The 26,034-nt window shown below is 39.8% G+C and overlaps 1 protein-coding gene and 1 long non-coding RNA gene across 2 annotated transcripts in view; both read right to left on the bottom strand.

Annotated features, from left to right (window-relative positions):
* LOC135480964 (thrombospondin type-1 domain-containing protein 4-like) overlaps positions 1-26,034 on the bottom strand; it is a 44,819-nt gene that overhangs the window by 5,571 nt on the left and 13,214 nt on the right. The window contains exons 2-11 of the mRNA XM_064760895.1: positions 18,892-18,995; positions 17,583-17,655; positions 16,956-17,061; positions 15,539-15,729; positions 12,924-13,044; positions 11,750-11,830; positions 10,875-11,050; positions 9,510-10,056; positions 6,000-6,132; positions 3,757-3,964 (exon numbers count right to left, since the gene is read on the bottom strand). Of these exons, the coding sequence (XP_064616965.1) occupies positions 3,757-3,964; positions 6,000-6,132; positions 9,510-10,056; positions 10,875-11,050; positions 11,750-11,830; positions 12,924-13,044; positions 15,539-15,729; positions 16,956-17,061; positions 17,583-17,655; positions 18,892-18,995 (1,740 nt within the window). The remainder of the gene's footprint in view (positions 1-3,756; positions 3,965-5,999; positions 6,133-9,509; positions 10,057-10,874; positions 11,051-11,749; positions 11,831-12,923; positions 13,045-15,538; positions 15,730-16,955; positions 17,062-17,582; positions 17,656-18,891; positions 18,996-26,034) is intronic.
* Positions 7,093-9,484, bottom strand: LOC135481074 (uncharacterized). Its single transcript, XR_010445968.1, has 3 exons — positions 9,201-9,484; positions 8,194-8,310; positions 7,093-7,197 (listed from the first exon to the last, which is right to left on the bottom strand). It is a non-coding gene; the product is annotated as an uncharacterized LOC135481074 (long non-coding RNA).

The following is a 26,034-nucleotide window of genomic DNA, read 5'->3' as shown; positions in this document are numbered from 1 at the left end:
CTTTCCGCAACGGTAGCTTTATCAAACATTTTGATAAAATGAAATTAACCTTATAGGGCGCAAATTACAAAAAGCACGAGAAACGTAAATATATCGTGGACTCTCAATTAATAATACCATAAGACAAACTTAAAAGGGTGGTTTGTATTGTTTATGAAGCAAAGAAAATGTAGCAGTACACATTTTGTCTCTATTTCATGTACGCTATTAGCTGAATATTTAGTTGACCTGTACTTTTACATGTGAGATTTGCGAGGTTTTCAGCTGGTTTCATAACTCAACAGTTTATATTCCCAGCTGTGTGTCCTTCTTTTATTTACGCCCATTACTATGGTGAGTTAAGGTAGATTAGCTCAGGGAAGTAAACGCTCGAGTCTTTCCCTCACCTGTGATCTTTAAATCTGAAAGCTACAATGTCAGAGTAAACCTATGAACAGATTTTTGACTTTCCATTAAGAATACTGGTAACTGAAAGTTCAGCCAACACTAAGATTAAGGACTAAATTATTCTGTAATACTCTTTACAGAGAGAGAAATGCGAACTTAGAAGATGGACAAAAAAACAAACAAACATAATATTATGCAGTGTGTGTCAGACGAAATACTTTTCCCCACATTTTTACAACCTAATAAAAGTGCCTTTAAAATGCTGGACACTAAAGTGGCCCTTTCTGACCAAACTGTGAACATTGACGTCACGCAAGATTTTTGCCACTTGATAAATGCAGTCTGCTAAACGACTACATGAAAATGTACAGACATACTCGAATAGAGCCATAAATGCTTTAACTGAATAAACCCTAAAGCAAATTATATCCTCATGAATATATCATTGGTTGATGAAGGCACTATTAAGCAAATGGAGTTGTTTTGACTCCAATGACTCCAAGTCATTGATATCGCGAGAAAATTAGGTTCGTGGAACATTCTACAAGGAGCAGTGGACATCAGGCAACAAGACTTGAACGCGGACAAATTTAAAAAATATAATATGATTGCTAGTTCAGTATGAAAAGACTTGATTGTACTGTCCAAATGTGCTCGTGATTAACCTGTAACTATTAATTGTAGATTTTCTAGGGAACTACTTCTTGAGCGTTCCACCCAAAAGTTGTTTGATAGATCTCAAGATATTGGCTCTTTAGAGATGACATCGTGCGCGTACTCACTCCCAACAGTAAAGCAGACAAAGATTAAAATTATTTCAAAAATTATTATGCAGATGCAGTTGTTCTCCAGTGTAATTAAAGACGTATAGCATAGAAAGAAAAACCAAAGCAGCGACGACAATGTGATGGCTCGCAAATGGTCACTCGTAACGGGTGAAATACGGCCTCTTGTCAGTTTACCCCAGTTAGGGTTTTATTCTAACTGTTCTAATGGGCGAAAACAAACGTGTCTCCAATCCAGTTTGCTTAGCTTGGTGGAGATGGCAGCAAACCGGCATTCCATAAAACTTGACTAAAATCTATTTTTGCCCTACAGAAGACGTACTTCGATGCAACAGTCGTGCATTACAATCCCTAGATTGTACACAAACAGGAGTCTTCCTCCAGAAATAGCGGTGTTAAACCATGATCATTCATTTATTCCTCCAGAAATAGTGCAGAAACAGACTGTAAGAGTTCATGAAAACGTACACTGAGAAATTCTCCTTATAAGGAATGTTCTTTTAAATCAAAAAGCGCTATGCTTGACGGATTTAACATCAAGGTCAAAACGTCGACAAACAATCATGTTTCAGTGCGAGTGAGTGGGAGTGCTTGGGGTTTAACGTTGTACTCAACAATTTTTCAGTCATATGACGACGAAGGAATCATTAGGGTGTATGTACGTGTAATGTGCCTCCTTGTTGCAGGACGGATTTCCACCGCTCTTTTATTTAGTGCTGCTTCACTGAGACGACTTACCGAAGGCAAGTGAGCCGCCCCGCCCGAGCCATTATACTGATACGGGTCAACCAGTCGTTGCACTATCCCCTTTGTGCTGAACGCCAAGCGAGGAAGTTACAACTTCCTCTTTTAAAGTCTTAGGTGTGACTCGATCAAGGATTGATCCTGGATCTACCGGTCCCGAAGCGGACGCTCTACCAACTGTGCTATCCGGGCCGGTATCATGTTTCAGAGTGAGTTGGATGAATCACTTTAATTTTAATTTAGACCCAGGGTTTCGTTATTAAAGCCATCATGCAATAATTAAGACGTCACATTAACGAACAAGATGTTGATTAAACATCCATGTCACCCGCTGACAGATAAATGTGAGTGTGAATGTACCTCTGAAAGAATGAAAAGTCTTACAGTTTGCTTTGGTGTTTGGGGTCACGGAAAGACCCTCACTGTGTGTCATTTGGAATTTACTATTTGGATATTTACACCGGAAGTCAACAGTTATTTTTTAACACAACCACGATAGAATACTCTATAATGTTACAAAACATAAACTTTATGTCTTCTTTCATTTTCCGGTTCCAAAGAAAGCTGCTGATGCAGTTCTCGTCCGAGAAGCTCACCCCTCTCCCAACCCAGCGAGGACTAACTAAAATGTCATCTTTCATCAACAAATCTGCCATTATGTTTGAGAAGAGTATCTTAAATTAGCTCAGGAAGTATTTCTAAAGGTAAACACTGTTCCTGAGTTGATTGGGGTTCAAATACCGCTGTAATTGTATGACTGTTGACAATATATGATCTAACACATTGAACAATAAGTATGTTTATTAAAGGGGGCATAATCCATACAAAGCTACCCCTCTGCGAGGGCTATCACATTGAAATATGAACTAAAGACATGTACCAACTTTAAAACAGCGCGGAGATCTAGCCACCCAAGGGGGTACCAATATGAGAAATTTTGGGCCTTGGCCCATGGACTAGGTGGCTCACATATAAAGAGGCTGTATTGGAGTCCCCCACCCCCCAAGACCCCCACCCCCAGCCCCCCAAAAAACATAAAAAAAAACAACGCATCAGCGCCAATCAAATCAAATTTATATTTTATATTTATTTAATTTATATTATTTTACAATAGCCAAATATGAGCCTCGCATGTACACCAATTATCGTTTCTTCATTTTGACTCAATCTTTCAGCATTTTAATATGCCATCATTAGGAATCATGACTTAGTGTGCTCTACTGACTGAAAGATGAACACAGATCTATTTTGTACCGCTCGCCAGTCACGTCTCGTTTTCCAATACAGGATTATCCTTATGTCTTACTTAGTTTTTATTAATGTGCCCTCTTTAATCTTTAAGAAGCCCATATCAATCGTTCGCGGGTTCAAACCCGGCTTTGAACAGGGCATTTGTAGATTCACAGGCTCTCACAGCTTCTGTGATTTCGGTGACAGAAGGAAGTCGACGTCGCTCGTGGGGCCGTTTGTGCGGTTTTCCGTTCGTTGAAGACCGCTCGAGTACGGCGTAAAACACTCAATAAATAAATAAATCATTGCCACATAAGTAAATATTGTTTAAATAACAACCAAATAAATTTATTTATTTATTTGATTTTACGCCGTACTTAAGAATATTTCACTTATACGACGGCGGCCAGCATTATGGTGGGTGAAAACCGAGCAGAGCCTGGGGGAAACCCACGACCGTCTGCAGGTTGCTGACAGACCTTCCTACGTACGGCCGGGGAGGAAATCAAATAATAAATTAATTAATGCGTCAGAGGTCATAATCAGTGTTAACGACGAATGATCTTTAAATCCCCCATGCTTCTCATTAAAGTACTGAAGTTCCGCTTACCTTTCCCCAGGAACTAAACTGCCACTGCGGCCCGCATGCGCCTTCGTTACACTTAGACGTCGATTCCGGTTTTTGGTAAGACTTGCATTGGTCAGCATGAACAGTACTGTCAAAACCCGGAGCGAGCATACGCCAGCAACGAACTGATCTGAACGTCTGACCATCTCCGCAACTCCGGGAACAATGACTCCAGATACCGGTCACCCATCTAAAAAACAATGAATAATGGCTTTATTTATATTATTTTATTTTATGTTTTTATTTATTTATTTGATTGATGTTTTATGCCGTACTAAAAATATTTCACTTATACGACCGCAGCCAGCATTATGGTGGGAGAAAACCGGGCAGAGTCCAGGGGAACCCACGACCACCAGCAGGTTGCTGACATACTTTTCTACGTGTGGCCAGAAGGGATGCCGGCACGAGTTGGACTTGAACTCACAACGACCACACTGGTGAGAGGCTCATGGAAAAAATGGCTTAACATCTGCAAAACGGATTAAGGCACAGAAGATCACAAACCAGCGACAGCAAAGTAGCAATATAACACAGTTAAGAACACCAGAGATCATGACAACGAAAGGTACTGTAGTCCGTGTTTTTGCAGTTCACCTTTTCGCTACCAAAATTGCCTTTAATCAGTGACAGATGGGATTATTCCCAGGTGACACGTAATAGCCCAAGCTCTACACATCAGTATCCTGGAGGTTCATATTCTTGCAAAGAAAATGACGATTTATCTAATTTACTATGTTAAACTCCATAAGCCTTGTTTCAAAAAACTCATTGCCTCGGGCGGCGTCATGATTATTCTTAAGCTAGTGGCATGCCGGACAATGGGCGTGGAGAGTAATTTGTTTTACAATAGCTGCGCCAAGATGTGGTTAGGACAAACTGCATCCAGTGACTTAGCCTTCACTACTCTCCCCGAGAAAAGACTACATTGGTTTTTATACATTGGTTATTTTACACTAAAACTTGTAAACAATTCCAGATATGGCAGTGTCAAAAACAGGGTTTATGGTGAAGTCGATAGGAGCTTAGGTAACTGGTGTCACTTTCCCCTCAAAACATACCGGACTCCACCCATATCCCCTGCATGCCACTTGTCTAATTTTTTTAAAGAATTATGATGTCACCCGAGGCAATGGGCTCTAGCCGTCAAAACTGTCCACATGCAGTTTAACGTTATGAATTAGAAAAAGTGTTCTAACTTGATTTTTTTAGGAAGAATTAAATATGAATTTTCATCATGTCGATATGTAGATCTTGTGTTGTTATGTGTCACTGACTAAATTTGTCGGAGGTATGACTGATTTTACGGATAAATGAATACAGGCGTGTGTCTAATAGAAACAAACTATATGCTCTTCTATTCAGATATAACTCATGTGAATTCACTGCTTTTTTTCCTCCATAGACAGTTGTCACTGAAAACACGTATATCTTATGGCTTTTAAGCTGTTATATTGTCTCTTTCATGACGAAAAGGAGACATTACGTGAGTGTACATGTACATTACTGCGTCTTCCTGTGATATTGCAAGGTCAAATTGCTGTGTGATATTAGTGATATTGTAAGGTCAAATTGCTGAAGTATCATACAGAAATAACCAAAGATGACACCAAGCCAGTCTGTCCTACAGCTTACCCTAACGTCTCAGAGATGAGTTTCACGTGAGCCTGTAACAAGTACCAAAGAAAAGTAACCATTTCGAGTGCGGATGGCAACATTCGGTTTTAGCGGAGATACACAACAGCACTTCTTCCTGTGTCCAGGCAATGTAACCTTCGCCATTGGCACACAATTCAGAAAAAATCGTGCATTTTAAGTGCATCGTTGCAACCTGAGATGAATTAGGGCATATTTTGAAGCCGAGAACATTAAAAAGTTTGAACAAAGCTGAATTATTATTGACTGTCGTTGAATTCTGCAATGTTACCAAGGTAGGCATAAATCGCCTTGAGCTTTTGTCCTGTTCCACGTATGCCTGTGTTCTGCGCGTGCGTATTGATGCATTTTCCAAACACCTATAGTTAATCTACATAGTAGTGGAGACATCTCGCTAACCCACACTGCAAATTCTCTTTCAACATACCTTTTATTTGATTTATTTGAATGGAATTTTCCACTAATTCGGACAACGGCCGGCATTATGGTTAGATGGCACCTGGCAGTGCCCCGGGGAAAGAACAGACGGGTGAACATATGAAACAATGGCTAATAACAAAAGAGATTACCTGGCGACACATTGTTGACGTGTACACTGGTGGTAGCGAGGATCCGGTTTGTCCCGCTCATCGCAGTACGAGTCTAACACCGTCAGGCCATCTACTGTGCGATGACACTCAAAAAACTCGAACTGGACACCGCCTGAAAATTACGAGCAGTCGTTTCTGAAATATTGTCCGCTGTGAACCGCTCAGAAATGTTTATGCTTTCAAGTTTCCTTCTGTTCAGATCACAAAAACGTCTTCAAACAGTAGCTCTAACCTTTTGTTTTCGGGCATTTCATGTTAATTTATCCGGTTTTTTTTCCTTTAAGCGAATTGTGGGTCAGTACCAGTTTTTTCCTTCTTACTTGTAAATCCGACCACCATAGAAGCGAAGCATTCATGATTTTATGCATGGAAAGTAAGACCAGAGCAGCGACAACAGTACGAAGTTTCTTATGAAAAGTTACAAATCAAAGCGCTACTGAGATACATTTGATTAACTTAGACCATTATTTGTGTCATTCCATTATCACCGGAAACTCTTCACTGCTTCTCTTTGCGTGAATTCGTCCCAATTTTGTACTTTATATACTCTCTTATAACTAGTTAGTGGTTTACGTTCAACGTTATTTTTGACATTGCTTTTGCGATTACTGCCCCGGAGTGTCCTTTTTTTGGTACACAGCTAGTATACAAATGTCTGATTTCAATATTCTGCATTTCGATGTTAACTTTTTTTTGGGCCATTTTTAAAGATGTACAAAATCAGCGAAGCGGTATTTATTTATTTGATTGGTGTTTTGCGCCGTACTGAAGAATATTGCACATACACGACGGCGGCCAGTATTATGGTGAGAGGAAACCTGACAGAGCCCAAGAGAAACCTACGCCTATCCGCAGGTTGCTGTCACACCCTCCCAAGTACGACCGGAGAGGAAGCCTGCATGAGCGGGACTTGAACTCAAAGCGACCTCATTGGTGAAAGCCTCCTGCGTCTTTGAGCCGTGCTGGCGTGCTAACCTCCTCGGCCACGGAAGTCCCCAGCAAACGATACATTAGCTTTTTATTGACATTGATGCTTCTAATACAGACGTACCAGGGGCACAGGTGGAGCTGCAGGGCGTGATATTTTTGGGTCTCCACCGGTATCGTGGGTCGTGTTGGCTCCTGGGTTCAGTTTCGGGGTGACGGTAGGGACCGCCATCGGGAGGGACATTCACACCTGGGTTGTAACAACAGCAAGAAACTAGTAACTAGCCTCTGGGATATGACGCATTTCTATTAACCTTTGTCTACATCCAAGCATTCACGTTTCTCGGCGTTATTGTTTGGCAAGATTTAAGAGATTTTCATACCGTTCTTCGACGTTCTCAGAGGTATGTTGGCATAAAATGTAAATCGAAGGGCAATAAACAATTGCGTCTTAATAAGCATTTCATCTGTGATAAAATTAAGACGTACAGGATAGATGTAGGCCTACCATACTATTGGGAATGACGAAAATCACCAACGAAACTTGGAATTTTGGATTGCATTTTCTGACCATATTGCCAAATAATCTTTTTCCCACTCAGCGCCTTATCACTTTATCATCTTAGCACTAAAAACGCTAAATTTCAGCCTACAAAATGCATAGATATATAGAGCCATGAATGCATTCACCCAATCAGCCTTGAAACAAATTATTATTGAAACAAGCAAAATATCTGGATATGTCCTCATTGATACCCTCTGGGCCCCAACAGACCACAACAGAATCTGATGCTTTGGAAGCATTTTATTGGGTTGGAAAAATTCTTTAAAAACATGATTGGAACTATTTCTTTGGACGGTGTTTAATGGTCTTTCATTTGAATTATACTTAATTTTAATGTTTCCTTTTTTGCCTTTGTAAAAAAAGATCTTGTTGTAAATTATTAATGTATAGTTTCAGATGTTTTGGGCACGCAACAGGTTTCATGTTACATAGAAAGCTTAAATGTCAGTGAAAGTATGCAGCAGCCGCAAGTGTTTGCAGCTAGGAATCTTTCTTGGAGACTGTACGCGTGTACAGTGTTTCAGGCTCTAAGATTTATCTGACATAGCCGAGTGATACACGTAGCACATTTCAGATTACGTGGTTTGAAGGTTTAAAATGTCAAAGAAAGAAACAATAGAATTCAGAAGCTGCGTACGCAAACATTTGAAACCAGGAGTACTTCTTGGAGAATATACATACCAGCCCTTCCGTCAGAGCCTCTTTCTGAGAACGAGGCTGGCGGTTGCCGTTCGAAGTGAAGATGGTCGTTGATGTCATACATGGAGTGGAACATTTCCTTGCTCGTGACGTTGTCCACTGTCTCAAAGTTAGGAGCACAATAATAAATAAAGATGTTGCAACACTGACATTTATGCTGATTGTTACTTGGCTTGTATAACAAGTGCCTGTTCTTTCTTAAAGCAATGGCCATTTCATATGTTAGACTTTGTCAAATGACGAAAATGCATTGATGTGAACACATTTTACATGAGAGTTACATTTCCTTTGTCAGTTGAAGAAAAATCCATATATTTGACAACATTTTACAGGTTAACACATTGACGGGTTTTCTCAGATCAGTTTGCCATGTCACAAGCTCAACTTCCAAATGAGTGACATTCACTAACCTGAGACTCGGTCATGTTGCAACTCGTAATTTTTGTCCTTTATGTAAACAATTTTCAAGTTAGCAATGTTCGGTAAGGTGCCTGACTTCCTGACGTCGTATCTCCCGATTTTCTGTTTCTAAGATTTTTTTTAGCACCTGAATTCAGAGCTGTTGTCATATTTATTTTCGTGTCCCTTTGAGGGCTAGGGCTATGTGTGCACAATTTATATGCTTCTATAATCTGTCTACCTGGAGCATTTTTGTATTCATTTATTTGTTTAATATTTAACACCAGAATATTTCTCTTATACGATTGCGATCAGTTTCACCGATGGAAGTCTTCCTTCAACACCATAACCACGCTAACCGACCATTCATTCCACTATGCACAGTACATGAACGCTGAACAAGTAAGTCTTTTTGCTCTGAGTTTGTCAGTGTGGAGTAGAAAGGCAGGGTTCTAATGGCCCAATCCATTTTAGGGTTCTCCATACTCAGGATAAGAATCTAATTATATAAGATATAGGTGGTCTTTTGTGAACTTACTTCATAGATAATAAATCAACTGGATAATACAAATTGCAGAGAATGTACTTACATGTATCGTCCTCATTATTTGATCCAATCAGATTTTCTGTCATTTGAAAGCCCTGATCCTCTTCTTCGTCTTCCGCCGGGATAAACACTGGCATTTTATCTGTTACCGGATGCCTTACCTGGGAATAATCTAAAGAACTTTCTTGGTAGGTAGCTGAAGACCAAATTTCCTGTTCACCAGTCATTTTTACTGGTGCACTTTCTGAAACACTCGAATTTTTGTTCATCTGAGATGTGGACTGAAACCAGTGTTTTGCTGGCGGTGTTTTGGTCACGTGATCTTTCTCCGATATCTTTTGTTCTCGCTGACGCTGTCTGTCATCCTCGAAGGCATCCTCGAGTTTCTTGTCCCGATGAGAAATCCGGCGGGCATAAGTTGTGCGTTGAGTATCATGAGGCTCTCTGGTTGACGGTGATGACAGACGGCTGCGCCTGTCAGTCTGTAACCATGATGATTTTTTTGGGACTGCTCTAGATGGCGATGATGTGGGCGGCGCTTGGAATTGTGGCTGAATTGGAGGGAGTTGAGGTTTGGCTGGCCTGGGCGTGGACTGGTGGACGAACTCGTGCTCAGGTAGTCTCGGTGAAGAAACTAAGCGAGGCTTCGGTGGTTCCCAAGGTGGAACTCTAAAACTGAACGATGACTCGTCGCCTTCCTTCTTCCGTTTCACATAAGCCGATCCAACAGCTCCAATGTTGTAGCCCGGATGTAGTTTCTCGTACAAGATGGCCTCCCAAGGCAAGCTTTTCTCCCTGATATTTTTGTACGTATCGTATTCCAGCCGGCCACTTTGGTTTTTGAGGACGGTGTATTCAAACAAAATATCCACGGGACTGAGAGCTTGCTGAGTGTGACCCTAAAGAATAAATGAATGAATGAATGATTATGGCTTAACGCCACATCAACAATGTTTCAACCATATCGTGAAGACCCTAAAGAAAAGGAACAATATGTTGCACTTGTGAACACGTATCAAAACGAAATACATCACCGTAACCAGAATGAAACAAAAAGTCTCGCTTAAATACCATTACCTTAATCATAACAAGCACAATAAGATGAGGACATCGTGAAACAAAATACTGCATGGGTAAAAAGTTCCGGATTAAATTAACTTCATTCTCTCCACGAAATCTAAAATCATACCGCTTGGTTCCTTTTCTTTTCAAACATCATGAGACCAGTGTGATCTTGACTTAATTTTTACTGGCGGTTGATCACGTCAGGGGAATTTCAGAATATATTAATTATAAATGTATCACTTTCCGGAAACAAAGAAATGGGGTGATTGATGTGGGTGATTGGGATATGAACCGTTTTCTAGGTACACGCGTCTGATTTAAAATTACAACGTGAGCGAATTATTAAATTATTATTAAATATTTATTATTATTAAATTCAACATATTTGTCCAACAACAATTTCAATCTAAAAATCTAATTATTCAACAAGAAAATTAGTTGCTTAATACAAAAATTCACAGTTGAGTTAAACGGATTTAAGGCCTGTCAGATTAGAATGTGTTTAAGAGCCTTAACTTTGAAAAGACTGAAGATGAATATGCAGTTCAAGTGAAATGACTGGAACTTATCAACTGTATGAAAGGCAAAACTTGAACGCGACAAACAGAAAATACCAACATTCATTTTTAAACGAAAAGATGGACATGGTTACCATAACTACAAGCTCTTGGCTGATTGGTCCTTCGGCTTGGAAAGTTTCCATTCCACGTGCGTCAAATAGCGGGTGATGATAGTAGAAAACAGTTCCTGCCACAAGGCGAGTGATGGTTGAATAACGGGTTTCTAGGTGACCGTTAATAAAGAAGATTCCCTGAGTGTTTCGCAGAGCTGAAGAAATTGGAACAAATGGAATTATAAGCAAAATATGAACAGGATTGAAGAAATTGTAAGTCCTGTATATTCCAGGCAGCATCAGATGGTTATCTCGGATTTTTGCTTTCAATGACTGTCCAGAAATATGGTGTTTACAACAGTTATGCAAATTCAGCTGAGTAATACGCAGATTTGTGAAGGCAGAGATTTGAAGTCGTCAAAAGGCCCATGTAAGAGTCACAATTATCATTTGTGCAGAACTTCATGAATTTCTGAATGCTTATATGCTGACATTTTCAGTTTCCATTCAAACGCATATGAATAGCTCTTCGCTACAGTTAACATGTCTTTTTTTAGACTAACACAAATACATACTGGAAAAGGGATGAGAAAAGTAAGCTAAATACAACAAATAACATGTCTAATGACATCTTACGAAAGTTCACCCTTGAAACCCGGTCACTTCGCGTTCAAATCACCTTCCGACTGACCATGCCACGAGAGAACGAAAAAATGTCGCCATGATTAATGTAAAAAACAAAATAATTGGAAATAATTGGAATTTATGAAACACTAAATAAACGCACACAAACACGTTATCTATCCACACCATTGCCATGATTTTCTCAAACGTGGATTCACTCATACGTGACACTATATGGGACACTATACTGGACACCAGACAGGACACTGCGACTGCTTTTATAACCTTACCCAGAACCACGTCTCTGCTGTGTCTCTCTACAATCTTTATATGGCGCGCTCCTCTTGGAATGGTTAGCAATTCACCATAGCCTAAAAATAACAAGAAAAAATAGGGTATTCCTCAGGCTGTGATAAATGAGTGAAACCGACTAACACAAAATACTGAGTAAAAAACTCTCAGCTTGATACGACGATATCGAAGAACAACTATCGTATGTGGGTATATCTGTCAGCTACCTGAGGTTTGTCGTGGGATTCCCAGGGCCCGGTTTCCTCCAAGCATAATGCTGACCGCCATCGTATATGTAAACTATTCTTGAGTACGGTACAAAACATAAACCAAATAAACACACAAATAAATCAAAGAGCAACAACAATATCAAAACTTTACCGCATGGATTGTAAGGAGGTGATAGCTCGGCTAATATCACGTTACACGTTATATCATGTTTTCCAGTGTCCGTTTTCGTGGCATGCCAAATATATTTTTGGAGAGCGTACCATTCGCTATACCGTCACAGCGAAATTACAAATACATACATTAAAGGGACATTCCATTCCACGAAATCTTTGGCGCCGAGACAATAAAATATGTTTCAGGGAATCAGGCCATTGCAATCAACAGTGGTCAGTTCATATAGAGATAGTGGCAAAACACTGTGGCTTAAATCTGTGGATACTACATAAATAATCCCCCCACAGCTTTAAAAACTAAGCTTGCAGTTTTCAGTGAAGAAAACATAGTTGTCAGAATTGGGTTAACGATCCCATTATCTACTAGATCAGAAAATAATATTCCTCTTTGAGCAGTGTACAGCGAACAAACACTTTATACGATTGCAATTCTAATCGTCGTCAAGGAGTACTTCGAAAAGATGAAATTTCCAACACTGATGAAAAACTGGCGCGAGTGAGATTCGAATTCATGGCTTAGGGGGTCTAACCCTATAAGTCGTGATTTAGAGCCTGTGGCTAGATGTCATAAGTCGTAAGTTCGAATCTCGCTCGAACCAGTATTTTCGCTGGTCTCAGTTTATCAGAGTTGGAAATTATACCCACTAGACCTTTCGTCTCGATTCCACACAAGCTTTCCTTTATAGTTTGAGCTTTGCCAAGAATGCTCTTTGTGTATTATTCCATACAATACAACAACAGCGTGCTCGTTGAATACAAAATTGCATACCTACGGTGAGGTTTTTGGCTATATTTCCTGACAGCGTTTCACAGCTTGAGTTGTCTCCCCCACAAACTCCACACCAGTCCACCCTGGCACGTGATTGAAGTTCATTGTCGCAACCAACTGCCTGTGGAGGAAACGTAAAAGAATAACTGTTGAATGTCGACGTTTCGACATGATCTGATTTTTAAATTTATACCATTTGGCCTGATGATCTTTGCCAGTACTGTGCCGAACTGTTTACAACATTGTTAAATCATTGTTAGTAACACTCCAGATTCGTAAAAACAAATGCGTTGAAAGAAAGTAGTTCACTAATCTTTCGATGAGTCTCTTTGTGAACTCTTCGATCCAGTCACGCGGTCAGATTAGTACTGTTGCTTACGGCTGTAATGTCAGTTCATTGATTTCGTATCAAAGATAGGGGCAAATTCTTAGGTTATTTGAACCTTAGAATTAAAATACAACTTGCATAAACGACTATTATTTTAATGCACAGGGGCATAAATGGTATAGGATAGGGTTTTAGATTATCCTGTTGAAAACTTATTCGCTATCAATTAAGATGCAAAACTAGTTAAAAATGAAGCTGAAGCCAGTCACTAAATTTTGAATTGATGCCCAAAGAAATTTCCCAGATATAATCTAAAACTGTATTTTGAAATTACTGAAACAGTTGTCAGCAGGATAAATGATCGTAACCACTTAACCACTCATTTGATTACGCCATTTTTGCCATCTTAACAACAGTATATGTCGTGACGTTACGTGACTTAGGAACTCCCCTCTATCATCGGTACTAAAAAATATCGCACGCATTCACAAAAGGTCAGACACGTTCTGTTCTGTGTTCAAACAGCCGAAGTGTCTTTTGAGTTTGTCACTTTGCCAGGGCGAACTTTTTGGAAACTTTCAGTGCATAATTATTTTCCTCTTCGTCTCCGCCTGCATGGGTGTTGGCATTAGATGTCTGTAAACATCAGGGAATCTAAAAAAACATCGTAAAGCCTTTTCATTACACTGGCAAATCCCTGCAGCTTCTCGTCCAACATGTAGGAGTTGTGACACGTGCAGCTGTTCTCAGTTCCACATAAATGTATGACTGTCCAGTTGAACCGAATCCTTCAGTTTAACATTTAAAATAACCACAATATACGATTGATTGCACCGACGTCTGCCTCACCACCATAAGAAATGACACTAACAATCGATAACGTTTTTGACGTCACAGCCAAAATATCACGTGAACATGTTCTGTACTTGTGAAAGATCCAGTCCATAGGGACTTAAACACCATGGTTAGTTGGAATGAATTAATTGTCCATCATGCTGAATTCCATTTTCTCGGCTTTCCATACTGTACTCAACTTTTAAAGTAATTTTCTGTGATACATGTGGCTTACGTCTTTACACTTGGCCGGACTATTGGCCGATCGATGTCGACCCCAAGATGTTTGGGAAAATATAAAAACTAAACTAAGGTTTCTCCACTTAAACTGCTTTTTTTTGTTCTTCAGCCAGATTTGGTGGCCTAAATTAGAACTCACCACTTTAATCCATTGTTTCCGTCCGTGTATACACAAAACGGCAATTGGCGGCTCAGATGAACCCCGTCTTTAAATATTGTATTATATATCTTTTTATTTTAACGGGTCAATGTCTGACCTACATTTCCCCTTTGTGTACGCTATATGTTTATGAGTTTCGTGTCATTGTGCATAGCGTATAAATTCTGGAAATATGTATCGGTGTTGTAAACCATCCGGAATTTTCTTTACGTTAGTCTATAAATATTATCTACAGCTTTGTGAAGCTCGCAGTCATTTACCCAAGTCCACTTTAGAGCATTTATATTTGCTGTCATTCACTGTGAAGGATTTTGCTGGGTTCGGAGATATCGGCTTTCGCGCCATTCGACATTCGTCATTTGTACTCCATTTTCTGTACAGAGCACTTTGTCAGCTTGTGTTTCGCCACTTGCCATTCTTTTTGACGTTATTCTGGAGCTTGTATCGCTCATTGTCTCTTTGTGCCATTAGGTACATTTCATCCCAGTTTACCCTGAAAAGGACTATATTTGTATATTTCCGAGGAGTGAAACATAAATCGATAGCCCGGCATCAAGGAAGCTACTGTCAACCCGCCCGCTCTATATAATGCATTCATAGCTCTAAGTGAACATGCATGTTGAATGATAAAATATATCAGTCTATGTGTGTCAAGTGACAAAGAGCTGAAATGACACCACTGGTCCCAATATATATGGTCATAAAAGGCCACAGTAGAATACAAAGTTTTAAATGCACTTTACTAGGTCGAAAAATATTTTTTAAAAATAAATGAAACAATTGTCCCGGACAATATTGAATGGTCTTTCATCTAGTATGCTAGTATTTTCTTTGCCTTTAAGCCTATACTTGATGTTAAATGCGCACTTCAGTGGGGTTGCGTGTCTTACTTGTGGCAGCCATATTGGAGCACAGTCGCTATACCAGCAGAAAACAGTAATTAGCTGACTGGCAATTGTTCTGTAAGGCTGACGGTGTCACGTGCAGCCCCTCTATTTATAGCATAGCTTCCATGTACAATGAATACATAGCTACATCCACATACTGACTCACCATGCACTGTCCGGCCACGCAGACGCTGTGTGGATTTTCCCGGCATTCCGTCCCATCCACCACGTGCGAGGAGAACTGCACCACAAAATGGCCTCGTCCGTGTGGCGTACAAGCAAGAGCACAGGACTTAATCTTTGTGTTCCGTCTAAACTTGGCTCCAGCGAAAGAGACAAGGGAAAAAGTTGGAGTTGCTTGATACGGTAAAACACACAAATAAGCATGGAGTGATACACAGCTCATCAAATTTTGAGAGAGAAATTTGTTGTTTTTTTCTTCGTTTGCACATCACTTACTCATAGGCCAAAATACTTTCCAGAGCAGAGGATGTGCGGAACCATAACACCTTTTTTGATAAAAATCATGTTTATATACCGGCCCCGATGGCTCAGCTGGTAGAGCATCGGCTTCGGTGCTGAGGAGTGGGGAGAGGGGGCTTGGTGTATGTCCAGAGTCAATCCTGGGTTGAGTCACACCTAAGACCTTCAAAGAACAAGTAACTTCCTCGCTTGGCGTTCAGCATTAAGGCGATACCACAACGACGGAATGACCCGTGTCAGTATAATGGCTCGGGTGGGGCGACTTGCTTGCCTTCAATAAGTCGTCTCAGTGACGCTGCACAAGATAAAAGAGCGGTGGAAATCCGTCCTGCAACAATGGGGCACATTACATGCACCCTACGGACTCCTTCGTCGTCATATGACTGAAAAATTGTTAAGTACGACGCTAAACACTCACTCACTTTTATATTGTTTTATATTATAGATATAGTGTATACTGTGGGATAGGAAGTCAGGAATTGTCAGCTTCCCAAGAAGAGATGCTAAGAAAGAGTGGGATTTGTCGAGAGCTTTATTGTTTACCTGAGACATCTATATTAATATCCGACGTGTATTTTTTTTACGGATTAAACAAATAAAAAACATAGACTTGGAATGTCTGCCCTGCATAATAAAAAGCAATAACTGCTTCTCTCTTGTATATAATCAGCGTTATTTACTATTTGTATTTTATTTCTTACACAATCCTTTTGAAACTGGTGTTTAGGCTATTCTCTTAATGGGTCTAGCTCGTGTGGACTTGGGAAGTCTCTTCATTGTTTAAGAGTGTTCTATGAATGTCGAACATGATGCTTAGATAAATATATAATCAATTGAATTTCTGGATCATCAACTTCCATTAATGATATGGAGAAAGTATGTGCACTACAACCTTTGGCATGCCATAAAACAAAACAGCAGTCTGTGAAAAAACCCCAGACATTCGTATATCAGCCGTCGACCAATTAGGATGTTCCGAATCAATTCCCAAAACGACGTGTAACACAAACCACCAAAGCATTAAGAAGGTATAAAACGTACGGATTCATCCAAAGAGACGCAAACATACATTTCTAGCGGCTCATGCGGGCTTGGCCTACCTGATCGATACGGTACCCAGACATGATGGTCCGTGCTGCCATGTTTTTTGCCGTTGAAGAACGAACACTGCAAGGACCTGAAGTCTCGCGCACCTCTTGGACATGACTGGAAAATAAACACCACAACAGCTCTTCAAGTCAAAATGATTTCCAAGGCGATCCCATGCAATCCAAAGTTTAAAGTTTAAAGAATATTGCGAATTTCTTATTTTTTCCTTTTAAATAAATATTTGTGAAGTTTAACTTTGTAGTTTTCCGTATAAGTGAAACCACATCGGACTAGATGGGAAATGATCCTCCTGTCGCTAAGGTCTATTGACAACCTGCTCACAGTGACATATCGAAAGCGAAATGACGCAAGGGCTTCTCCGGTATGCGGTATGAAGTTGTTATGTAACAGGTGTAGCAGAGGAAAATAGGCGAGGCTAAAATATTCGTTGCTAACCATCAGTCTGCTGTTTGCCGTTAAACGCATAGGATAACATTCTTTTCCGCCCTGATCTATGATTAATGCAGGAATATATAATTTAAATGACTACTACATAGATAATAAAACCAGAGCAACGACGACAGTGTAATAGTTGACAAATCGTTACAAACACGTTACTTATATAAATAAAATTTTACCTGTGTATTGCACGTCTTAGCTTCTCTTGAAACACCACCACAGTGAGATACATCTACCAGCTCCGGTTTTGCCCTGTAAAACAAGAAATCCAGTGGTAGTTATGAACCGATAAATCTATCATAAACAAATCGTTCCATTAAAAATGTTTTCCTGCTTTTTCTTGTGTTTTTATGTGTGTATACACTTTACATGACAGTTTATTATTATTTCTCTAATCATGTACATTATCATTTCCAGATTTTTTGAAAGGATGAATGGCCGGTAAAACAAGTACGGAGCCATAAAAGTGGTATGATTAGAACAAAAAAGAATTAAATAGAAAAAAAGCAACAACACACACAGAAACACTTTGCTTTCAAAATGTCAGTTGTTTTTTTTTTTTCATAAGTCGTGCTCACGAGATAATTGACAGATAGAAATGCACAACTATGTCGTGGTCGAGATCTTTGTTAAGGCGTGCCCACGAGATCTTTATTAAATCGTACGCACGACATAATAAAGATCTTGAGAACACGAGGTAATTGATATGTCGTGAATTAACAAGGATCTCGTGCACAATTTTTTTCTGTTTACAATTTTTTTTCCAACTATGTCACTCTCACGTCTCCGTAAACAAGCCTAGTCATGTCTTGATCATGGAATGGTATATATCGGGTGGGCATAAAAAACGGGCCGTACTTTGATGCTGCATTGCTCCATTATCCTTTGTTCAAACCTTTTTAAATTTTAGACATTCAAATGGCATGATTTCGTTAATATACTGACCAATTTTCAGGGTCATAGCTTGAGTAGTCTGTACACAGGGTTAAAATGAAAACATAGCCTCAAACACGCACCTTCCGGTGACCCACATTGCGTCACCTGACAGGTGTCATGAGTAGAGCGCGCGCTGCACCTGTGTGATAGGCGTCAATCAAGTGTCGTCTGACAAAAAGGGTCTGGCGCTAGTGTCAGAGAAACCCTTCTGCCAGACAGGCACAAGTTTTGCTGAATCAAGATGGTTTTCTCTGCGGTGGGCAAGGAATTGATCACCTTTTCAAGTAAAACAAGGTAGAACATCATTCTGAAATGTCCGGAACATGCGTTTTTGACTCTATTTTGATTTTGATCCCATGGACAGAAATCTTAAAGGATAAAATTGAAATTTGGTCTGTACACTTAGGATATAATGGCTTTTGAGTGTGTGAAGTTTAAGAAACTGATGTAAGAGGGTTTCGGAGATATTGAGTGTTAAGGTACGGCCCATTTTTTTGTGCCCACACGATATATCAGAGAAGAAGCATTGAACGGACCGGTTGCGATCCTTACCCAAATCTGAAACACGCCCTCTGGCGGAATTTAATGCCTATTCCACATGACCTGGTGCACGTTGAATACTCTGTCCAGGCACTCCAACGATATTCTGTAGCAATCTGTAACCAACAAACAGCAATCCGTAACACGCAACTATCGATCTGTAATCAAAATGTAGTCATCTTTCCTCAGCATTAAGCTATCTATAATCCGCAAGGAGCAATCTTTACCCAGCATGGAGCTATCTTTAACCAGCAAGTGGCAATCTTTGCTATCCAGAAGTAGCAATGTTTAACAAGTAAGTAACCAGGGGTCAGTCTTTGTGACGTCACATCGGTAGCCATTTGCCTGGTCTTTCTGTGAAAGTATCTGCCCTTGAACTATGTATGTCCGGAGTCAGTATACTGAATATGTGGCGTAAGGTCTGGTATCCATGGTCTGATCTTTCAATAAGACAGCTCATGACCTGCGATGTACGTCCGGCGTTAGAATTGTGCAATTGTCTCTAGAAAAGAATTCCTAAGCACTTGTTACAGCATGTAATTCATTTATTTTCATGTGAAGTGATTTCATATTTTTCGCCTTTCCTTCCATTCATTTGGCGTAAGGGCAAATTCGGCGTCAGTATATACATCGGCAAAAATTGTTCATCACGCTAAGAGTGACCCCGAGAAAAACAAGTTAGTGACAATTTATCACAAGGATTCTGCACTTGGGCTATGAATATCCGGCGTCAGTATACTTTAAGATGCAAGTGGCGTTATGATTGGTGTCATTGGTCTGGACTTTTAGTGAGGGATCACAGGGAAGCAGCCTGTGGAATTCTTATGTCCAGTGTCAGTATCCTGCCACTGGGATTTGCCTATTCATGAACAGCCGTTTTCCTCTACCCACTAACCAAACCCACTGTCGTGTAAATGATTTAATCTTTTGTACAGCATTATATATCAAACATATTGATAATTAAATAAATATATAAAGAAACTATCCTCAATGGATATACGAATGATCTCCGTGGCCAAGGGGATTAGTACACCACCAATGTGTTCGATATGAGTTCAAATCCATCTCATGCTGGCTTCCTCATGGCTGTACGTGAAAAGGTCTGCAAACATCTTGCGGATGGGCTCTGTCTGGTTTCGTCTCACCATAATGCTCGCAGCCGTCGTAGAAGTGAAATATTCTTGAGTACGACGTAAAACACCAATCAAAAAAAAAACATAAAATAAAATAAACAATGGATATACGAATGATGATTTGGTATTTTCATCAAGTCAGGGCCGATAGCAGTAGTCCCACCATTTTCTCTTTATCTGATTCCGATGGAACTTTGGACAAAGAAAATTGAAATATCAAAGACTACAATGTAGAGGGTAAAACCAAGGTCGTGACGTCAGTGGTCACACGTCTTACCAGTTAAATCCCCGGCACGTGTCATTTTAACTCGATTAGGGTGTCATTCTAACTGTTCATGTATATGCTGAAAGAATAATATTTATTTATTTATTTGAGTGGTGTTTTACGCCGTTCTCAATAATATTTCACTTGTATGACGGCGGCCAGCATTATGGTGGGAGCAAACCGGGCAGAGCCCGGGGGGAACCCACGACCATCCGCAGGTTGCTGAGGACCTTCCCACTTACGGCCGAAGGCTGAAAGAATAGTAAGATACACATCCCCTAGCACCATGGTTTAAGCAGAATTAGGTAAAAAAAAATAACAACTGGTCAAAACAAATGATAGAGAGACCTCCTACATTGTGTTTACTATAAACTTATATTCCCCTTTGCCTACACATTTATCTTACGCTCCATGATGAATTCACCGCTGTAGAAAGCCTATATCGCTAACGTTGTGATTGACAGACATACCAGAGACTGCAGGGATTTACTGTTAACTCGTGAGTCTTCTAGTACAGTACAATGCAAGTGTTAAGACAAAAAGTTATATGCACGAATGGAGAGATCAGCGTAACTCATATCTCAACTAGTACATTCCCTTCCATTCTGTGCGAGAAGCTTTGTGACGACAAAGAACAGAAGCATGAGGCCTATCCGAACAGTTTCAGTCACCTCCCTGTGACCCGGACATCTGCACCCCATTACCCCTGACTGTGAGCTCGTGAGGCGGTTAACCATTTGGCTTCATCTACAGCCCTGACTGAAACCCAACCCTTGTCACCAACAGAGACTATCGGGTCCTCCTCTAACCAAGCACAACGAGAACAGACTCGGCTCTTATAAGCGGCCATGTAGGAGACTGCAAATTATGTCTCGTGAAACATTACACAGTAATCCATTCACCACTGTATGCACGGCCAAATCTGTCCGACTGGCACTAAGTCCACACCATAAATGTGTAATACCAAGCTTATCTTATTAGAAATTCTTGCTATTTGTGCTTTTCTGGGAGCTTACTGTGTATTACTGGCGTCCAGTTTTTATTTTGTGTAAATCGAACATTATTTGTTCAGAAGTGTTGGAAAAGATACAGTTTTGAATGCGGGACATGGCTTCTGTTTTTTCACTTTGCTTACATTCTGAAGAACAACCTTTTTTATATAATAGATATAATATAAAATACCACCCAATACAGAATAAAACCAGAGCAGCCAGGACAGGAAGAATGAATGAATGAATGTTTGAGGTTTTACGTCATACTTAACGTTTCAAGGCAGTAAGAATAATTGGCAAATGGTCACAAGCAGCCGGTGAAATCCGATTTCCTTTCAGTTTACCTGTTAATCTTGCAAATTAGATTCATTTATTTATTTATTTGGTAGGTCTTTCCCCGTTTATATTATACGACGGCGGCCAGCATTACGGTGGAAGGAAACCACCGCTTACGGTGGAAGGCACCCCTTTTATATTTGAAGACTGTCAAGGTGTAGGTAGAATTATATAGCTTTACCAGTATGCATTGATAGATGGCAAGATGTTTTTGTTTGTGGGGGAATTAACCGGAGGAAATACGCGCAGAATTCCAAATTATACAACGACACAGAAAAGAATTCCTCAGCTCGAGTTAAATTGAAAACAGATTGTATGGGATGTTTGGCAAATTATTTTCCTGAAATGTTTTCTAAAAATTATCGACATTTGTAAATTACAGAAGTATGAATATGACAAATATGTCGTTCTCTTAACGCAATAAACGATAAAGCTTCCAATGATGACATTTTTGAAAAATGGCCGTTATTTATTAGAGAGGCGATTATTTAACAAAACTGTCAGTCTCGGAAAGTATGTTTCTCAGATAATGCTACCAGTTTGTGAAAGTTCTTGAGCCTAAAAGAAAACGACTTACTGGGTTTACCACAACAGTAGTACTCGGTGGTGAAGCTTCGATCGCTGTTGACTGTTGGAGGAGGGCGAAGTAAAGAATCGCTTTTCCAAGCCACGCGAGGTATTGCTGAGAAACCATGAGGCTAGCCTTGCCTTCTTCCAAACTGTCCTCACTGTGACAATCGCTTTAGCGACCGTCCATTGACCAGCCCTAGACCTTCTGCGGGACAGACAGCACACTTGGGAACGAAAGCTGGAGGCGAGCGCCCGGCCGCGGTGTAAAGCGTCTCCTCTACATGTGGTTTTGTTGCAGCCGGGGGTTCCTACACGCTAACCACGTGTGAGGAAGAAGTCAGAACGTCTTAGCAGGACGATTAACCATTCGCCTGCCCAGCCTTGCTTACTTCCCCCTCACAGTGCTATTCTGTTGCATCGCCTCCCCTGGGGCATTTCTACATTCTCTTTACTTTACAGCGTCTCGGATTTGACTTTCTGTCGTTTTCTGTCACTCAGAAGCTGCCTATTTTTGTAGCCGTAAAATAAGGTGTTACGAAGCAAAACCTACGATATACGCTGTTAAGGTGAAAAAAATCAGTAACGTATATCTGACTAAATACGTTATACTTGTGCCTACCCAACTGCTTTCTGTCGCCCAACCATCCTTCTAAACTGATCTCTCATATCATCGAATGCATCCATTGAAACATGTAATAATATCTTACTTGGCCCAGTCTTCCAATTCTTTGCGTGTCTTTACATTACAAATCATAGCATTTTGTAAAAATGTGCAAACGCCAAATATCCGACCAATCTGTGTTGTTGTTGTATCTTCTTCCTAGTTTATGCATTATGATATAAGTAACTGCAAATACATGATATATGAAACTGGAGTGCTGATTTAAGATTTGGATGGGAGCGAAAAGTTGTTCATTCCCCCTGCTCTCTCTAAAATTACAGGCTAAGAGACTTTAAAGGTTCGTCAACGCTCATATGGCCGTTTACTCAGTTCCAGTTGTCTCCCGCCAGTATGGTGTGCATATGTGTGGCCTATAGGTCAAACGTGGGAAAGTTCGTCGATAACGTTCCAAAGATCGGTGGTTTAATTACCGCGGGTACTTATGGTACTTCCGATTATCAAACTGATTGTCATTATATCAGCGAAAAGCAACACCTGCTTGCCGTGGGGATGAGGTTTTAAACACATTTCACTATGCTCAGAAGGGTTAAAATAAAACACAAAGATAATGCTGCACTACAATTTTTGACAAAAGGAGGCTGATCTTGATAAAAATTAGAATGCAGATGAATTAAATTCTAGACCAGCGACGTCTAATATATATATATATATATATATATATATATATATATATATATATATATATATATATATATATATATATATATATATATATATACCCGGTTTCCTCCCACCATAATACTGGCCGCAGTCGCATAAGTGAAATATTCTTGAGTACGGCGTAAAACACCAATCAAATAGATAAATAAATATAAGCGGGCACCGGGCTAACCAGTTATGTTTACTCGCTCTAAACTCATCATTGATTGCCAAAGTTCCGCTGTAAACTCATCATTGATTGCCAAAGTTCCGCTGTCGAGCCCATCGTTTAACATTAGGCCACAGAAGCATTCCCAACAAGAGGCCATATTTCACCGTTGAAGTGTGACCATTTGTCAAACATCACACAGGCCCTGCTGCTCTATTGTAGACCTATATGATATATTTTTGTATGTTAATGACGAATTTTGTCACACATGTGGCTCCTCTACACATTTGGCTCATTTGCTCTCTTTCGGTTCCTGAAACTGTTGTGTGGTGGAAATACTTCTTACTTTTCAAAATAACGGTTGGAGATTTGGCGCATATTTACCCGAAGACACGTGCTTAAGCGAAAGGAATTTAGAATAAATAGTAAACTTTACCATTATGCATTGAGAACATTTTTCCTGAAGGTAGAAAATATCCCAACTTGCACTCTTAGCAGTGACATTGTTGGAAAAAGCAAACTCTTCCATACAGGTTAAACCAATTGGACGGAGCACAGTGAATCCGAATCCAACAGTCTGAAAAATGTCATGAACGCATTTCTACACCTATTATAGAGCTCTACCATCCTTGTTAAAATTTAATAATTCCTCACACATAAAATATACAAGAAGATACAAGTTCGTCATACTGTTCCATTCAAGCTTTAACCCCCTGTGTCCAATCTCCAAACGTGCGTCTCATTCCTCCGTACCTTTGATGTGCGAGGATAACAACCCCCACTGTGCGTCTCATCCCGTCATTAGCTCCATTTACCTTAAAGAATCCAGCTGGTGTTCTCTAATTTATGCATTTCCCAACAGCCTCATTTAGGCGTGAATTGGACATGTTATTCAGGATTTATCGCATCTCGTTTTGAGGGATCTTGTCATTCATTGTCGAACGAAGACTCCCCATCTGTGTTTAACCCTGAAGGGGATCGGATTACATGGCCAGTGTGTGTTTCATCCTTGCAACCGGATTAACTCCGTTTGTAACCCATTAAACATTGATTTATTTCTGAGTTTTGTTCACTTCTCCATACAGCATTCACGTACGGAAATCAATGCCCGCTATAGACTCGTCTGCATGAGTGACACTTATTTGATCTTTGTTTTGTTGCTTCCGTACTGCTCGCTCGGTCAGGGTATAGCCTACCAGATTTGAAGTAAAATGACACAGAGCCTATTTACAACTATATAAATGCTGATTTATGCTTTAAACTGTTGTATTATCACTAGTATTGACAAGGTGTTTTGACCATCAATTTGGCCAGGATGGATAAATTCAAGCTGCCATTCTTATAGGATAAAAATTATTTTAATTGTTCTTTGAATATTAAAATTATATGGAAAGTAAACTTGGTTTGGACACCAAATATCTGAGAAAAAAATTGAAATTTTTTTAGTAATACCGGAAGTAGAATTATAAGTAACACAAATCAGTAAAATGTCATTCTACTTTATAGGTATCGACAAATGAAACGTTGTTCTATGTTTGTGGGAGTGAATGGTCAATATCTATAAGTGCAACAAACTTCTCATTTTATTGTGTACATCCACATTGGCCTTGTGGTATACACACAAAGGTTTAGGTGATATAGGGTCTACCAATGTAACATCAGTACCGGTGTTAAAAAAAAATCCGCCCTTCCTAGCCGAAAATCAGTGATGAAAAACAATGATAAACAGGAAACTTAAACCAGCTTTCTGCACAGGCTACCCGGTCATATAAGCCTCGCAGATATCTTTCTACATATACAACACCGTTATCAAACCTAAGACAGGAGAGGGTTGTGGCGACGTGGTTAACAGGCGCTCACGTTTCGATCACTGGTCACACCTTGTTCTCAGTCATGATAGAAGTGAAATATTCTTGAGTATGACCTTAAGCAACAACCAAAAATCTAATTGGTTTAGTAACAGTGTTATATCTATATTGAACGTCACCATGCAGTTAATAAAGATCCGTATTTGTTATCCATTATAAGAAATGCGTCAGTAAGAAATTATAGTACACTAGTCTATAGCCCTAATAGTCCTAAACTGTATATATGTTTATGGCTTAAAAACATCGCCCCTATTAGGTCTAATAGTCCTAAACTGTATATATGTTTATGGCTTAAAAACATTGCCCCTATTAGGTCTGATAGTCCTAAACTGTATATATGTTTATGGCTTAAAAACATCGCCCCTATTAGGTCTAATAGTCCTAAACTGTATATCTGTTTATGGCTTAAAAACATCGCCCCTATTAGGTCTAATAGTCCTAAACTGTATATATGTTTATGGCTTAAAAACATCGCCCCTATTAACTTAAATTTACACTTAA

The sequence above is a fragment of the Liolophura sinensis genome, chromosome 13 (genome assembly GCF_032854445.1).
Source record: "Liolophura sinensis isolate JHLJ2023 chromosome 13, CUHK_Ljap_v2, whole genome shotgun sequence".
Taxonomy (NCBI): domain Eukaryota; kingdom Metazoa; phylum Mollusca; class Polyplacophora; order Chitonida; family Chitonidae; genus Liolophura; species Liolophura sinensis.
This window is presented reverse-complemented; position numbering and strand designations above follow the sequence as displayed.